We start from the raw sequence: 18,267 nt of genomic DNA, 5'->3' as shown, positions 1-18,267 counted from the left end.
GAACACAATTTTATGGCTACTTAATTATTCTTACATCTAAATTAACCACTTCAAGGCTTCTTTACTTCTCTTAAAGAGGAAATAAGACTTACTTAGTTTATGAAAGTTCTCAGCAAGGCGAATCTATTAAAGATGGTACCGGTATACCAGCTAATGTGTGTAAGCAAGTTAGTTGTATCGGGTGTTTGTTAAGATCTTGAGAACTAAAAATGATAATAAAAAAAAAAGAAATATTGTTTGAATAACTTTTTTTTTATTATAAACTGGTAGCTCATTTTATGGGATTTATTTTTTGAATGTGATATCTGGCATATTTCCGCCACGGCTATGAGTTACATGACCCATTTGATCAGCCGTATTTTTCACTACTTTTTCCAAAGAAATCTGGCCTTAAGGGGTAATTGATGGCTTGAGTATTGCAAAATGCGCTATCTTGTTGGAACCAAATGTGGTCGATGTTAAGGAGCCTGCACATCTGATTCGGCAATACTAAATTTTAATTCTTTTTGAGGTTGGGACTAATCTGCACTCATTTCTGAAGCTTTCAATGTATGGAATGTGTGGCCAAAAAGTTTGGAAATAATTTACAATTATCTGAGATGTTGAGTGCTGAGTGACGCATTATATTCTGCAGGTTCTGAAATACCATTCACTTTGCTCTTGGAGTTAAAAATAAGAACACATACTTAAAATAAGTATCAGACGAACATTAATAGAGTTGGTTGGTTGGTTAGAGTGATGATTCACCCAGGATCCAAACAGCGCTTCCGCACCATTTTGTTGCCCCATCCTCGTTACCAACTTGTTTACCAGTTATTTGCGGCATGACTATACCCAGTCTGTGCCATTTAAGAACCTTATTAGGTTGTTGTTTAGGTCTAAGCCAGACAGTTGTTCGAACAGCGGTTTGCCCAGGGTTAACATTCTGTCCTTATATAGGGCAGGGCATTCACAGAGGAAGTGGAAGATTGTTTCCTTTTTCTCCGGTTGTTTAAACTGTGACAGTGTGTGTTGTGAGCGATGCCCATTTTGGCTGCTTGTTCTCCGACAGACCAAAAGCCAGTTATGACTGCCGTTAGTATCCAGACGTCCCGTCGTTTCATGTTTAATAATTTTGATGATTGTTCGAGGTTGTACGTGGGCTAAAACGTTCGTTCGCATTTCGTCTGGTCTCTCCATCTACATTCCGCGTTCGGAGGTATTTTAGGGAAATTCCATTCTTGACTGCACCTAATGGTGTGAATACCGATTCTGCAGGAGCGTTATTCATGGCAGATCCCCCTCTTACCAGTTCATCTGCTTTTTTGTCACCTTCAATATTTCGATGTCCCGGGACCCAGATTAAGGTAACGTTATGGCTTTCACTCACTGAAAAGGCTATTCCTACTTTGCTCCACCACCATAGAGGGTGTTGTAGCTGAATCTAGTGCCAGGATTGCAGCTTGGCTATCCGAAAGAATTGCGATATTTCCCTTAAAAGAGAAATCTGCGATTAGTAATCTAAAAGTCTCCCCAATTGTAAGTACTTCCACCTGGAAGGCACTGCATGCATTAGGGAGACGCACAAATTTTTGAATTTTAAATCTATGCGAATATATACCAGCTCCAACACCACAATCCATTTTAGAGCCGTCTGTGTAGACTGTAATATCGAAGTTGTTTAGTGAGAATCCCTTATTCCAATCCTCCTTAGATAGAAAGAGAGTGGCCAAATTCTTATTGAATGTTACCGTCGGACCTTAAAGAGTCCGAGTTTGTTGCAATAATAGACTGACATGGCCATAAGTTTTTTCTTTCCAGCGACCCGCTTCATTTAGCCTAAATAATAATAGAGTCAATCATTATTCACTATTCACAACTGGTATGCAGCTGATGCGGTCCAAGCGTCGTTTCAAAAGTCTGTGCAAAAATTGAAACTCCTTAATTTTTTTCGAGGAAGTTTTTTTTATTTTTCGACATAGTCTCCTTTTAGGCTTATACACCTCGTCCAATGCTATTCTAGTTGATTGATCTTTTCCGAAAAATTGAATGTGCTCAAGTCTGAAAAATTGCCATCCGTTTCTGCGATCACTATTTCCCCCAATTGGGCCACAAATAGTACTCCGAGGATTGGTTGTTTACTTCTGTAATTACTGTAAAGGACGTGAATATCTATTCTGACAGCCAAGCGCCAATTCAAGCCTTGGGCTCGTTGTTTGTGCGTTCGGAATTCGTTGGGGAATGCCTTACTTCTCTTTCGCTTGCATCCGAATACTTAGATATTAAGTTCTTTTGGGCTCCCGGTCACAGCGGCATAGAGGAAAACTGCTGAGCTGATGAGCTGGCTAGACAAGGAACCCTAAAGCCGGTTTCATCACAAAATGCGAGGATTGGCGTCCCTTAAGTATGCTTACCGGACATTGCCCGTTAGGTGTTCATGCGGTGAGACTTGGGATAGCTGTAAGTCCTTCCTGTAGAAGCTGTCTGGAGGATGAGGTGGAATCAGCGCGCATTTAAGTATCACACATGTGGTGAATTCCATCAACAGCTTGAAGTGGTTAATACAAACGTAACCACTGTTGGTCTGCATCCTCTAATCCAAAGCCCCTTCTTCCTTTCTCCATCTCGTTGGTTATTTTCCATCTGTCCACACAAAGAAATATTCTGATCTGTGTGTTCTTTCAAGAGATGCTAATAACTAAACATAACCTCGACACGCGCCAGTAGTGCCATCTCTTTGACCTTGCACGGACTTTTCAAACGACTGTCGTCTTGCTGATATCCAAGCTGATAATTCACATTTCGTAAGATAAAGCATTGAAAAATACAGAGGTCGAACCACCTCAACTGTAAAGCAAACTGGCTGGGAGTAGTTCAGAACTAGTAGCAGAGTGAGCTCAGAAATAAAGGTCCAATATTTTGCTTACTTATTTTGCGTTTTTCATTTCAATAATTTTTAGCACTCATATTTAGTGGATTTCTCGTGGCAATGACTTGCGGATATCCTCTTAAGCCATTTTCAAGGAAACTAATATTTTTTGCAACTTTATTTATGACAGATTCTTAAAACGCGTGTTTGCCATGCTTCTGTTGTTTCATTTAGAAAATGAAACTTAGTTTATTGAACTACCCGCACCATCAATGCCATCGCTAACGTCAAAAGAACCGAGCTAATAAAAATATCCTTGAACACTGTTTGCAAAATTAAAGAGGGTTTACTATTGTGTTTGTTGTCGTAGAATTCATATACAAAACCGCATACATAGATAGTTATATACAAGATTGCTCGTATCTGGATAGGAAAAGTTCTCACCTCCGATGTTTATCGTACGAATTCTTTTCATGTAAGGGAAACCTGTTTGAGAGTCGATTTGACTTTTCGCACTATAAAATATGAACCAGGTGTTTGTTTTAAGTTATAAGTCTTTTTGTTTTGAAACTATTTTTTACAAAAGCAGATTCTTAGAAAATTATATCATGCAGTAGCGCTCGGTAGCTGTTTAGCATAAATCTTGCTCATCCCTGAGATCAACAAGAGCGATAAGCCAACACACTGATTCGCTTGATTTACGAACCGCTATTATCTATTAGTGTTTTTTTTTTGTTATTTGCACACCAACTCAAAGCGTTTTGATTGCTTTAGCCGGGTCTTACCTATCATACGTAGTAACCTTCGAGCGAAGTAGTCACCCAAAGCAAGGCGCTTTCACACCTATAAAGGGGACTGCAGGAAAAAAATGTATTTTAGTTGAATTCAACCGTTTTTGCACACACATCCCTCTAAATGCAGTACTCAACAGTTTTTGCAATAGTTAGTAAAAGCAAACCAAAATTTATAAGAAATATTATTGCACAAAAATAATTTTCCCATTTCTTTCGGTACAGAGCTGTCTCTTCGCAGCAGCGTTCGTATTCTCTCCAGTGTCGGCCAGATGCCATACCTGCAGCTCCAATGGCGTTGCATGTGCCAGTGAGAATTCGTTCTATATCTGCTCAAATAGACTCGCAGACACTTCGAAGACCTTCAATTGTCCCGATGGGAGCGTGTGCGTCGCCGATGACAGTAATATTTGCTCGAAGGACGCGGTGGCAGACTGTGCCAAGGAACGTAACATCTGTGGCGTCTGCGACGGCAGCAAGTTGTTCACCTGCCTCACTTCAACAACATATGCACAGTGTAACAGTACTTCGTTGTTGCGAAGTATCAGTGGCAGCTGTCCCGCTGGATTGACATGTGATTCATCGAATCCCGAAATTTGTGTTGTTGGTGGAGCGGAGTGCTCGAGTTAATGAAATAATGTGTTAAAAAAAACAAAAACAAGATATAGACCTATTTCGGAGTGTTTTAATGTGTAAAGTTAAAAAAAAAAAATAAAGATAAAAAATTACCGTGTAAATACTTAATATGCACCACAGATGAGCACTTTGCAGTAGCAGTAAAAATGCAAGAAATATAATTTTTCACTTGCATTAGCAGTAAACTCTTACTGATTACTGAAAACTTTACTGGCAGTTACAAATCAATACACAACCGAAAGATTTAATGAATTATTTAAGAAAGATGTGGTCTTCCCTTTCCTCGTCTTCCTATTTGGGGCACCGTTTCGTAGGTTCACCTTGCTGGAGTGCCTTCATTATACGGGTGGCATGGCCAAGCCAACCCCATCTTGTTGAAAATAAACGTTGTCCACATCAATACCATCCAATTCCGGTCATAAAAAATCGTTAATCATCTCTCGATTGTGCAATCCATTCACCGTAACTGTTGCTCGAGCTTCATTTTCGAAAAAGTAAGGTCCAATGACTCCGCCGGCCCATCAACCGCAGCAAACAGTCACATGTTGAGGATAGAGAGACTTTTCAACAATAACTCTTGGATTTTCTGAGCCCCAGATCCGACATTTTTCCTTGTTGACGATGTCAACGGAAATGGGCCTCATCACTCAAGATGACTTTTCGATGGAATTCCGGATCATTTTCATGCATTTCAACAACCCAATCAGCAAAGACACGACGTTGTTGATGATCAGCCGGCTTGAATTGTTGTGTTAACTGGACTTTGTAAGCCTTAAGACCCAAATCTTTGTGCAAAATACGGTGCAATGACGTTTCTGGAAGGCCTAATTCCAAAGAACGACGAGGAATGGACAAACCTGGGTTTTCTTCAACACTTTCGACTGCAACAGCAACATTTTCGGCTGCTCTTCAGCGACGTGCACAGGTTTTATTCTTCACATCACTAACTTGTTCCAACAGCTCGAATTTTCTCAACGATTTCTGTATTGCGATCCGACAAGGTGCTTCACGATGACCCAAAAATGTTCGAGTTTTATGAATCGTCTCTGCCAAACTTTCACCATTTTTATAGCGAATTTTAATAATTTCAATGGGTTGCTTAAGCGTGTACCGTTCCATTTTTATTAATGGCGCAGTTTCTACTTATCAAATATCAAAAAATGACAGCTTTGAAAGTGACTTCTACCGAAATAGTGGGCTATTCAAAACAACACCTGTTATTGGAAAGCCCTATAGGTTGTTCAATAAGTTTTGCGGTTCGATAAGAAAAACATATTTTTATTGTTTGAATTGCATTTTATTATTCAGTATAATTTCCCTGAGCATCAATATACTCTTGTTCCAACGAGATTCCAATTTATGAATTCCATACCTGGAGTGAGAATCTGAAGCACTGCATAATAGGCTTCCACAGCTGTTATGACCTCATCATTTGATGAAAAACGCCGTCCACGCATGCATTTTTTTAGGTCTGGAAACAAATGAAAGCCGCTAGGGGCCAACTCTGGTGAATACTGTGGATGGTCCAACAATTCGAAATTTAGTTCATGAACTTTAGCTTTTGTCAAAATGCTCTTGGGCATTCCCCTGATGAAAAATTAAATATTTTCATTTACAAACTGAGTATTTTTTCACGAATTTTTTCCTTCAGCTGGTCTAAAAGGTTACAATAATATTCAGAATTTATTATTTTACTACTTTGCAAGTAATCCACAAACAAAATGCCTTTCGAATTCCAAAAACTGATTGTAACACCTTCTTGGCCGATTTCTGGACACGAACTCGTTTCGGAACCGAAGAACGCAGTTCACACGACACTTTAGCCTCTGGTTTTAATTTAGGATAGAGGTGATATACCCAGGTCTCATCCATAGAGATGAATCGACGCATAAGATCCAATTTATCCCTTCAAAAATGCTCCATTGTTAGCGAATGCGGCCTCGTTGTGCACTCAGCTTTCTGAAACCCAACATATATATCTCTAAAATTGACGCTTACACTCTTTTTGGCTATTTGGCCGAACACTTCCTCCCATTTGGGGCGTGCGTCTTGATGTTGTTCCACAAATGGAGGGACCTACAATTTCAAGCCGATTCGGAACGGCAGATATTTTTTATGAGGATCTTTTTCATGGCAGAAATACACTCGGAGATTTGCCATTGCCTGTCGAGGAAAAAACTTTTTCTTCAATTTGGTGTTTCTCCGAGATTCCAACCTACGTTCTCTCTGAATTCCGAATGGTTGTAACGCACCAGGCCATTCGGCTAGGGCGGCCACCCAGTGAAACCCAATACTTCAGTCCAAATATTGCTTTCACTGACCAATGAGATGCCTAGGCTTTCTACTAAATCCCTTTCAGACACTCGACGGTTTTCCAATACGTTATCCTATATTTTTTCCTCGATTTCTGGTGTTGTTGCTGTTTTTGGATGTTCTTAACATGGATTGTCTTCAAGGCGTGTACGACTACGTTTAAACTCAGCAACCCATCTTTCTATTCAACTAATTGATAATGAAAGATTCTTATACACTTTCAACCCACGTTCATAAATTTTTGTTGCAAAAAACTTTAGAAAAATAAAAATACTATCATTGCACGATTCTTGATTTTTTGCCTTGTAGAAAATACTGTGACATGTTGATACTAAATGGCTTGTAAAGAAATAGTGATTGGCAAATTGAAATGAAACTTCACATAAGTTCATGTGAAGAGTGTACCAAAACAACAAAAAAAAATGGCTAGCAGCAACGCCCTTCCTTTATCGAACCGCACAACTTATTGAACAACCTAGTATGTACATATTATCAGTAGACGCTTTCGATTCGTTACTGCTCTGCCCAGTTGGCAAAAAATTTGCATGTGAAAGCAAAAACGAAGTTATTAAGCTTCGCCGCTAGGGAGTGTGGTTATACCTCATAAAACTGGTATAACTCACTATTTTCATGCTGCCAAATCACTCTTCAGATATTTGGCAAGTTTTTTTACGCTCCATTCATACAGGGAAGATTTTGTTGCTTCAACTTTGCGAATTCTATTTAAGTGTCACCCTTAGCGTTCACATACCTTGAAATAGTTTAGTTTTTGGTTCACATTCAACAGCAACATTGAGAAGAACAAGAATACAAAGGGTGTTGACAGATCGTCACCATCACATGTAACGAGTTGAAGCAGCAAAAGTTGGCCTATATGAACGCGGTTTTACGCTCTACCAACAAAGGTTTATTCATACCAATTGATTTACCTATTCGCGTGGCTAATCGCACGTGCCTAGTATTTCATTAAATGAAAATATGTTTTTGCATTTCCTTCGGGCGACGACTTTGAAGTCGCTTTTTCCCGACTTTTTAGATTTGTGGATTATGATACTCTTGTAGCAACTGAGCGGTATATATAGGGCCCGCTGTCATCTGATTTGAGAGAAAATTAGTTTTATTCTTCCGCTAAACGAAAATGGTTGTGTATACACTCAAAGAATGCTGGGAAATATTGCGACATTCCTTTGAAAATCGTGGTAATGTTGTAGAATGTGTACGAAAATTACGTACGGCAATGGGAAGAAGAAAAGCACCGAATGAAGCGTATGTGCGTTATTTTTCGAAAAAAAGGAAGAAAAACTGGGTTCCTTATTGACAAACCAACGCGTGACCGACCAAAAACCGTGTGTACACCAGAAAATATTGCTGCTGTGGCCGAGAGTGTTCGTGAACCACCAGGAACATCAGTTCACCGTCGTTCTCAACAATTGGACATTTCGGAGACATCATTGAGACGAATTTTGCGTAAAGACCTTGGTATGACGCAGTACAAAGTCCAATTGGACTGAAGTTGTGTTCCATTATTAACCGGAAGAATTGTACTTCAAAATAAAAAAAAACAGTTTGGAAAAATATTGAGTAGTTTCTTTTTTATAGCATTTTTAATTCCGTAAAGTTATATGCTGGACCCTTATAAGTATGTACAAAATAGATCAAATATCTGTATGTGTGAAGCCTTTTCTATGGAAGTTTTTTTAAGATTTGCGACTTAGTGACTATACAGATGACAGATCCACTCGCAAAGCCATGTAGAGGAGGTCCTAATGATTTCGCACATAGTGTACTTCAGTTCCGTTTAGTTTCGGTTAGGTTAGGTTGAAGAAAAAAGTTACAATGGGATCACAATGGACCTGCGACAGTTCTAAGTGTGCCATTTTGACACCCAGCAGACCTACATAGCTTGAAGTGGTTGCCCACTGTTTGACACACTCAGACTTATAGTCCATTGTCATGCCATGTGCGGAGCTTGTCCTTATCTCTCCTAAAACCAGTGTGAACTTTTCAGAAATTTTACAAGATCACTGATTTCCAAAGTACTGAGATCTTCCTTAAAGAATTGTCTACCTGAAATGGTAGAACATTGAAATGTCTGGATAGAGCAGAACAATGGCACAGGAGTTGTGGGGTCATCTCTTCCTCTTCCTTATCTAGGCAGCTTCTGCCAAAGTATTGTGGTTGCACATCCATCCTCTGGACGTGTGTGACTATTAGACAGTGCCCTGTTATAACTGAATCCAGTGCGCTAAAACTTTGGCTTATTTTGGCACACCAGAGATTTTGTGCGTTTAGCATTGAGAGTCGGTCACAGTTATCGGGCGATTCTGCAGGTGATTTTATTGCGCCATCTTTCTTTCGCTGGTCTTAGAATTTCCTCAAATATAAGTAGCTTACATGCCTGTAAGGGAATGCCTATTACATTGTCGGAGTATTCATCAGTCACCTTAGTGCCAAGTCTCGCTAGTTTATCGGCCCTGCAGTTACCCCCAATGTCACAATGACCAGGAACCCATGTGACCCTTAAGTGAATTGACTTAGCCAGCTCGTTAAGAGACCTTAAGAGGCGTTAAGAGCTGCTTTGTGAACGATCTTATCGCCGCCTTTCTATTGTTGAAAATGTAGATATTATCTCCAGGCATCGCATCACACCGTACCAGTGTCACGGCTTTTATTATTATCATCAGTTCAGCCTGAAAGATGTCTTACTACATAATAGAGTCAGTTAGGGAGGAAAAGTCATGTTGTCTAGTGTTATTCAATAACTGCATACATGCACACATGCACTACGAAACCCTCTGCCTGTTATCGGCCTTTAAGGGGGGAGCCTGGTTTATGAGGTCTAAAAATTGCATCTCTTTGGAATTTTTTTTTAAGGAAAAAATTAATTGAGCACTGCAAAGTTTTTTCTATCTTTTAATGAACATTTAAAAAGTATAAAAAATTGTTGTACTGGTTAAAATAAGTTGAAAAAAATCTTTAACATAGAAATTAGTAGAGCTCTGCAACGCTGGAGTTTCCAACTGGCGTACAAGATACAGCTCGTAATTATTATCTAAAGCAAAAAATTCAAATAGATTTCTAATTATCATGATTTTTTATTCTAGATGAACTAAGAAAACTGAGAGAAATTCCAAAATTTCAACTTTTTTGAGGTTTTAAAGAAAAAAATGCCTTACTATAAAAAAAAAATTCACTTCCACTTGGTATAAAAATCTTGAAATTTTTTTTTTTATCTATTTTGTTAGTTCAAATAGAAGAGAATTTAATACTGAAGGGAACAAGCTATGATTCATTTCAAAAGGTTCATTAGTTTTTTTTTTTCATTCATGTACGCCAATTCAAAGAAATCATAAAAATGAAAAGTCGAGAAACGAAGATAAAGTTTGTACTATAGCTAACGCTCGCCTACCTTTGGCTTTGTATCTACGGAAATATTGAGAATTAGGCTCTGTAACTTTGTGTGAATATTCTGAAATATATTAGGAATCGCTTAAAACGAAAAAAAAAAATTGATTTTTTTGACCTTATAAACCAGGCTTCCCCCTTAATTGAGCACAATAAACCAAATTAGGTAACCCAAAACAGTTTGGGCAAAACCAAATTTAAATTAATTAACTTATAAAAAGCGTTTAAGTGCTGGTAGACTAAGGTTATGAAAATATATTGTAATATCAAAAAAATTCACTTAATAACATGTGAATATTACAATAACAGCATACAGCAACAGCAACATACATACACAGGTATTTCGCAAGGCGCGACAGTTTGAGTTTTGAAATGAAATGAAAAACGGGGACGCTTGCACCACGACATTACGGTACTTATATGTGGTATATTTCGTGCATTTATTTGAATTTAATTTACAGTAATTATTGACACTTTGGGCTTAGAGCGGTTCAGTGAGCACCAAAATTGTGGGAATTGCTGAAGTTTTATAGTGCCATTATTCCAGCCGTAAACTTAACTTAACCCTCTACCTTATATTGGCCTATATACTTCAATGGTATTGCAGTTTTAATTCAATTTTATTTCCAAATTAAATATTTTAAATTAATTCAAACTATTTTGAGCCATTACATATATATTTAGCAACACAAAAAAATGCTCTATGGTTTTAAGACATTTCGAAATAACTTCACTTTTGTGCAAGTGGATGAAAAAATAGAATTCAAGTGCGAGTGATTCATTTTAAAAAACCAATAACAGAGTAAAAGATAAGTACTTTTTGACAAAAAAAGTGATTTTCATGGACTTCTCGACGGATAATAATTTTCACGCTTTTCAACTGTTGTCTAGATTTTAAAATTAGTTTTCATATAGGGTTCCGTAAAAAAATAAAAATACAACCTTTTTATAATTTTTCTTTTAATATGTCTTAACGATAATTAATTGAAATAAATAAGAGCACACAATTTTAAAATTTTTTTCTTCTCAGTTTCAATGAGCTGATTGATTACGCCTAACAAAAAGTAGTCTCAACCTCCTACCACCTGATATCCTGCTCCACCTCAGCTAAGGTAGGTGGTGTGGCTGTCGCAATGACACACTTAGACCTTTCATAGGTCCATTGTGATACCACTGGAACTTATCATTACCCTACGGGTTCCTTTTCAAACCATCCGGTAGCTTTAATAAACGAGCAAAGCTTCGTTAATTTTAGATGCGCTATGTCAGCTGCATCATTTAAAAATGCGGTATCAAGAGTGCGAAGCCTTCTTATAGCTAAGCTTTCACACTCACATAAAACGTGACTGCCAGTTTCCTCTTCTTCTGTATTTAGACAGCTTCTACAGAAATCGAAGTACGGAAGTCCTAACCTTTTAGTGTGGCTGCCTATCAGACAATGACAGTTAATAACTCTATCATATTTCTTATAGTTTCTTTGTTAAATCTGAACAAGCTTTTTGATCGACCGCTGTTCCATTTCGGCCATGTCTGTCTGCTTAGTTCGCATGTTGAGAGGTTTTGCCAACTTCCCTATCTATCAGTAGCTTACAAGTGGCTAAAGGCATGGGTATCCGCTTGGAGGTCGAGTATGGTACCAATTCGAGCAAGTTCATCTGCCTTGCAGCTCCCTGCTATATTCCTCTGGCCTGGCACCCAAATAAGGTGTATTTTTTAGTATTTTGATACGTCCTTTAGAAATTTAAAACATCCCATGACTGTTTTTGACGAGTGTGTTTTAGATTTTTATTGCTGCTTGACTGTCTGAGTATATGAAGACTTCATTTGTGGATAATACCCTCGTTTTTATTACCGTAAGTGCATCTTTTATGGCAGTGACTTCCGCCTGAAATACACTGCAATGATCAGGTAGGCGAAATGATTGGCTAACTCCGAGTTTATCGCAGTAAACCCCTCCACTACTCTGTTATCTAGTTTTGAGCCATCTGTATAGATGTTTATATCATTTTCCCTAGCAATAATCACATTATCCCATTCCTCTTTGGAAGAAAATATAATTAGTCGGGACCTAATAACTTAACCTAATCAGTTGGTGCGTGACTACTGCTCGGAAGTGTCCTGGTTCAAAACCACAGGTAAGAGCCACCAAATGATGAAAACGGTTTTTTCTATGTCGTCGTATAGTTCATATAGCTCAACGTTCCTTCGCCTGCGATCTGCGATACTCGCCGTCAGCAGCGTGCAGACCTCCAAAAATCTTGCGCAGAATCTTGCTCTCAAACGCTCCAAGCTTCTGCGTCATACGATATGGCGGACGTGATGAGAGCCTTATAGAGTGTTAATATCTATGTAACACGAAAACCCAAAATCAACAGCTCCTTAAGTTTCTTAAGGTTGAGGTAATAATTTATACCTGTCTTCCATTTCACAGGTTGCTCTTAAGTTTATTGCGTTACGTTTAAGTCCAGAGTAAGTACTACTACAGCGGAGCGGCAATAATTGCCAGCAGGAAATGTTGCAGACGCGTGTTGACAAAATATTACGCCACATGATAAATAAGCGGCACACGCATACAATTACAATACCATATAGTATTATTATCTTTTTATTTGATTAACGAAGTGCGATGCCATGACAGTTAGCACCGGAATTAAAGGGAAATGACATTGACAAATGTAGTACAAAGTAGACCGCGCGAAATTTTGGTATCTGCGCTAATCTACATTTTAACTCAACTGTTGGAAATTTAACGACTAAGGTTGCCATCTGTCGAAAAGTGCTTGCTACGCTGTTATAGCAACCGAAAGTTGCAATATAAAAGAAATTCATATAGTTTCAAGGCTGTTGAGAATATCCAAATATAGAGGCTGATTGAGTTATTTCATTTATATTTATTTTACTCCCATTGCTGAACCAACGTGTGCCCTAATGAATCTCATTGAGTCTTTTATGTTGACATCTGATTTGCCGTGAAAAGTCGTTTCTTCCTTCTCAAAATTCCTGCAGCATATTTGAAAGGGTACATTTAGAAATAGAACGCCTGTACGAAATGTCGTGTTGGAGCTCCAACGATTAGACCGTACGATACCGTACAGATTTATTTGGCAAGCAACTGTATGCCTCTATGAAAATGCACCCTAGTGAGCTGTAGACTTCTTTGTTCAGCTATATTAAGCAGAGATCGGCGAAAGTTTAGCGCAGGTTAAAGGTAAACCACTATTTTAGCCTGGTCATCTACTTCTTTTTTACCGGAGTGTACATCCTTTCTTAGGCGTTTGACCCAGCTTCTGCTCCACTTTGTGGTGTGCATCTTGAAGTTGTTCCACAAATGGAAGGGCCTACAGTTTTATGCCGTCTCCGACGCGCAGATGGAATTTTATGAAGAGGTTTTTCGTCGTAGAAATACACTCTGAGATTTGTAATTGCCTACCGGGTGACGACTGTTATTAGAAAAAAATTTATGTCATTTGTTATTTAATGCTCATAGATGGTATCAAACCAGGAGCCTTCCGAATGCTAGTCCGGCACAAGCCATTCGGCTTTAACTAAATATTAACACTCTGATTGCCACCCGAAACTGGCCAGACTGGCTTTTTCGACTTCGGAAATATCTCTAAAATATCTCTATTACAGCTAACGACATGAGCTTCGAGGTAGCTTCCTAAAATTTAATTTTCCCTCGATTTATGCATATAACTTTTTAAAAGGGATCTGCGAAAAGGATGAAAAAAAGGCTAGACCCGCGTGCCTAACCGAAGGTTTAAAAAAAGTGTCCAACGGAGGGTCAATACATCTCCTTTTAAAGATTATCTTTCGAATTAATCTTCAATTGTTATTGTCCTTGCAAACCCCGGGTGGTAGACGCTGCAGTGGCCGGGCAGCCGAAAACAGGCTTACACTTTGGAAAGGGGGCATCGTTAAAACCTGGCACACTCTGCTCTAACACCAAGGTTTGAGCCATTTGCTTAAACGGCTGCTCTACTCGTTGGATTATTGTAATTTTGTTTCCTTTCAACTCTGCTTGGAACTCCAACGCTTTCAGGAACCGAGATTAGAGCACAACGATCTATGGTTGTATGGAAGCAAACTTCAAATTTTTAGTATGCAAGATTGTACCTGGGCTTTAGGTCTCCACTGAGAGGCCTCTATCGAACGGATGACAGCGAATGCGCCAACTATTTTTTGTAATTTTTGTGCAATATTATAAAACTTTGAAGGATATTTGATTCTAGAGCTGGTTACTTCTTTTAAATTCATTAAATGTATCTTTCATCCAGGCAGCGCTGTACAATTTTGAGAATACTTACCAATCAGTTTTTATTGACGCCAATCTGATGTTAAAAGCACACGGTGTAAATCTGGTTAAGACAAGAGGAGAGACACCACAGTGAAATCTGGATTAGCTAAATTTTCTAAACATTGTTTCGCGCACTCAATATTTTATTAGCACAGCTGAGCAGGCTCATAAAGTTGGTACCACACGCCAGCATTTGGCATATGGCAAGCCCGTCTGCTGGATCTTTCATGTTACTTGTGCATGCACAAACTTATTCCCCTGCTACCAACTAATTGTAGCGCAACTAATTGTTTTACAACATCAACAACAAATTAGTTGGTAATTTTACAAGTTTATCGTTTGCTAAACTCTCTTTTAACTATGGGTTTACATAAAAGTCCACAGACATACTCGCATGGGCGTGTGTGTGTGTATATACTTACTAGGGAAGCCAGATTTTCAATTTTTCGGGAAATAGCGGGTGTTTCGGGATTTATTTCGGTATTTAAATGATAATTATTTAGCTTAACTCGAAAAACTTGCAACATTTTCGTTTGAGATTTATCCTACCATGCAATAAATATTGAATAAATGGGGTTTAAATTATTATATAATACTATAATTTTAATTTTATTTAAAGTGAATTTTTTTAATGGTAACAAAACAAAAGGCAATAGTTAAGTCTATACCCATTTGGTTCGTACATATCTGATAACGTAACTGTCGAATATATATACATATAATTGGCGCGTCCACCCTTTCTGGGTGTTTGGCCGAGCTCCTCCTCCTATTTGTGGTGTGCGTCTTGATGTTGTTCCACAAATGGATGGACCTACAATTTCAAGCCGACTCCGAACGGCAGATATATTTATGAGGAGCTTTTTAATGGCAGAAATACACTCGGAGATTTGCCATTGCCTGCCGAGGGGCGACCGCTATTAGAAAAATGTTTTTATTAATTTTGGTTTCACCGAGATTCGAACTAACGTTCTGTCTGTGAATTCCGAATGATAGTCACGCACCAACCCATTCGGCTACGGCGGCCGCCCGTAACTGTCGAAACGTATGTCAAAAAATGATCGGTGGAAAAAACTAAAAAACAAATAAACAAATGTAAAAGGTCTTTCAAACGACGCAACTATGATAGCTACTGTTTTAAACTAAAACATTTAAAAATTTAGATTCTTTTAGGTATAAGTCTTCAAAACCATTATTTAAATGTCCACCATGAACAGGTCAACAGGTAAAATTCCGTTAAATAGTCGATTCCTGAGTGCCTAATTGTTGATAAAGTCGAGATATCGTTATTGAAGGGTATTCAGCAACACTTTGCGCTACAGCTGAAATATTCTCAACAGAACGTCAGTCCTTTTTCTATCCTCGATAGAACCAGTTTCTTGAAATTGTTCCACCAACCTTTGAAATATCGACTCATTCGGCTGATTACTTGTTGTTCTAGTCAGTATTAAATTGTAAAGGTAATCAATTTTGAGGTATCAGATTTTAAATTGATTAATTCATTGATTGGATAATCTTTATTCTTTTCTGTAGAACCATTCATGGATTTTTTTTTAAGATAATCTCTTACAAATGTTGGCACAAACTGCGCCATAATTCGGCCATCTGAAAACACCAATTTTGAATGACTCGCTGGAGGACTTTCGTCGGTAACTCGTGAATAACTTTAGTAATGTTGGCTTCCAATGCCTCAATCGAAGTTGATTTATTCACAAAGTATTTAGACTTTACATACCCACACAAATAAAAGTCCAAAGGTGTGATATCGCAGGATCTTGGTGGCCAATTCACTGGTACGAGACGAAAGATAAATGGCTTACCGAAACGACAACGCAGTAAATCCATTGTTTAACGAGCTACATGGCAAGTAGCGCCGTCTTATTGGAAAAAAATGTTGTGGAAATTATTGCCTTAAATTTTCCGCATCAAAAAGTCATGTATCATAGCGCGATAGCGTTCGCCATTCATTGTTACATTGGCGCCAGCCTCGTCTTTGAAGAAATATGGGCCGATGATTCCTCCAGCCCGTAGGTCGCACCAAACGGCTGTTTTCAATGGATGTTGGCTGTTCTTGAATCGTTTTGGCTGTTCTTGAATGGTTTAGGGCTGCTTTTCAGCCCAAATACGGCAATTTTCCTTATTATCGTAGCCACTAAGGTCTGAATAGGCCTCATCACTGAACACCATAAGTTGGGTTGATCGCGCGATTAACACTTTTCACAGAGCGTCGACTTTCGTAATACATTTATACGATTTGTAACTTTTTGTTGTTGGGGCGTAAGTTCTTCCATGATGAAATGTTAATGGATACTGAAAAAAATTATGTATTTAGTTTCACAGTAGTCATGCGTCAAAACAACCTTGTTGAAAAAAGTACCTCCAATCTGATCAGCCTTTAATTCTATCTACTTGACAAATAGTATGGAGCATATCAAAACGGTACCGGTACTGTATATATTTTTTAAAGCTCGGAGTGGAATAAGCAGAAAGTTTTATATACTTCAGTGCCCCAGAAGCGTAAATTTCCCTTATTTACGCACCCGCTAAGATGGAAATGGGCCTCACCACTCATGATTATTTTTGATGAAAAATCATCTTCCTCTTGGTGGTGATTAAGGATGGCTTGAGCGTATGTTAGACGCGATTGGCGGTCATCAGCTAACATCTTCGAATTCGCTGTAAAGACCGTCGACTGATACCCATTTGCGTGGCACGTCGTCTGGTCGATGTCGACGGCGCTTCCATGACATCCTCGGCTACAGCAGCAATATTCTCTGCAGAACGGCTACTCTGGGGTCTGCCACGCCTGGCAGCATCTCGTGTTGTACCAGTCTCTTCGAGGCGAGCGGCTAAACGTCGCAGTGTTTCACCGTAGGCGTTGGACGGCGAGGAAATCTGCGACGAAATTCACGTTGTGCCAAAGTCACCGACCGATTATTGGTCAAATAAATAGTCAGCAATATTCCGCGTTCTGGAGCAGTGTAGCGTAACATTGTTTATTAACGTGTATTTCGCATGTGTTTACTACACAAATGTCAAAACAGAACTGACATTAGGGGCCAATCGCAAAATTTATAGCATTTTCTGATAGGAGGATTACTTTAGCGCCACCTGTTATATATATAACGGGCGCGTACACTCGTTTTGGGTGTTTGGCCGAGCTCCTCCTCCTATTTGTGGTGTGCGTCTTGATGTTGTTCCACAAATGGAGGGACCTACAGTTTCCAACCGACTCCGAACGGCAGATATTTTTATGAGGAGCTTTTTCATGGCAGAAATACACTCGGAGGTTTGCCATTGCCTGCCGAGGGGCGACCGCTATTAGAAAAATGTTTTTTCTTAATTTTGGTGTTTACCGAGATTCGAACCGACGTTCTTTCTGTGAATTTCGAATGGTAGTCACGCACCAACCCATTCGGCTACGGCGGCCGCAGAAAGTATTAGACTTCATTAAATATTTATTTGTTTTAAAATCAAAAATCATATAAAGGAGTGTAACTTTTTTCAAAAGAGGCGTACACACGCATGCATGTATCGATATTTATATTAAGGAGAAAACCAAATCAAAAACGGCCAAACATATCCATAAAGTTAGTGTTGCATTTTCTCCTATAAAAAGTGATTATTCCACCTTCATTTCCTATGCTGCTTAAAATTAAAATCTCGGTATTGACATCCCTACAACATACGCAAATGTATCTAGTACAGCCAGTCAATAGCCGAGCGACAAGAGTGCATTTAACTAACTTGTCACAAGCTTCGCGGCAAACACCCACCGCCACATGGTAAAAATGCTAGATTTTTTTTTTCTTCTTTTACTCACTGTTTTTTCTGCAATTACAAATTTCATATAATCAACACCGTTGACGGTCATTAAACTGTTTTTCTAACACTTGTTGACTATGAAGTGTGGTTAGCGAAATGTTTGCCACATAAAATGTGGCATCTATTGCGCATGCGCGTCAGTGCGTCTTCGGTTG

At 38.8% G+C, this 18,267-nt stretch overlaps 1 protein-coding gene across 1 annotated transcript; it reads left to right on the top strand.

Annotated features, from left to right (window-relative positions):
- The first annotated feature begins 3,676 nt into the window (after window positions 1-3,676).
- Window positions 3,677-4,317, top strand: LOC129242483 (uncharacterized). The gene is made up of 2 exons (XM_054879146.1): window positions 3,677-3,790; window positions 3,865-4,317. The coding sequence occupies exons 1-2, from the start codon at window positions 3,764-3,766 to the stop codon at window positions 4,267-4,269; spliced, it is 432 nt and encodes a 143-aa protein (XP_054735121.1). The 5' UTR covers window positions 3,677-3,763; the 3' UTR covers window positions 4,270-4,317.
- Window positions 4,318-18,267: the final 13,950 nt, after the last annotated feature.

Source organism: Anastrepha obliqua, chromosome 3, assembly GCF_027943255.1.
Source record: "Anastrepha obliqua isolate idAnaObli1 chromosome 3, idAnaObli1_1.0, whole genome shotgun sequence".
NCBI lineage: Eukaryota > Metazoa > Arthropoda > Insecta > Diptera > Tephritidae > Anastrepha > Anastrepha obliqua.
The sequence above is the reverse complement of the archived record's forward strand: the minus strand, read 5'-3'. Positions and strand labels throughout refer to the sequence as shown.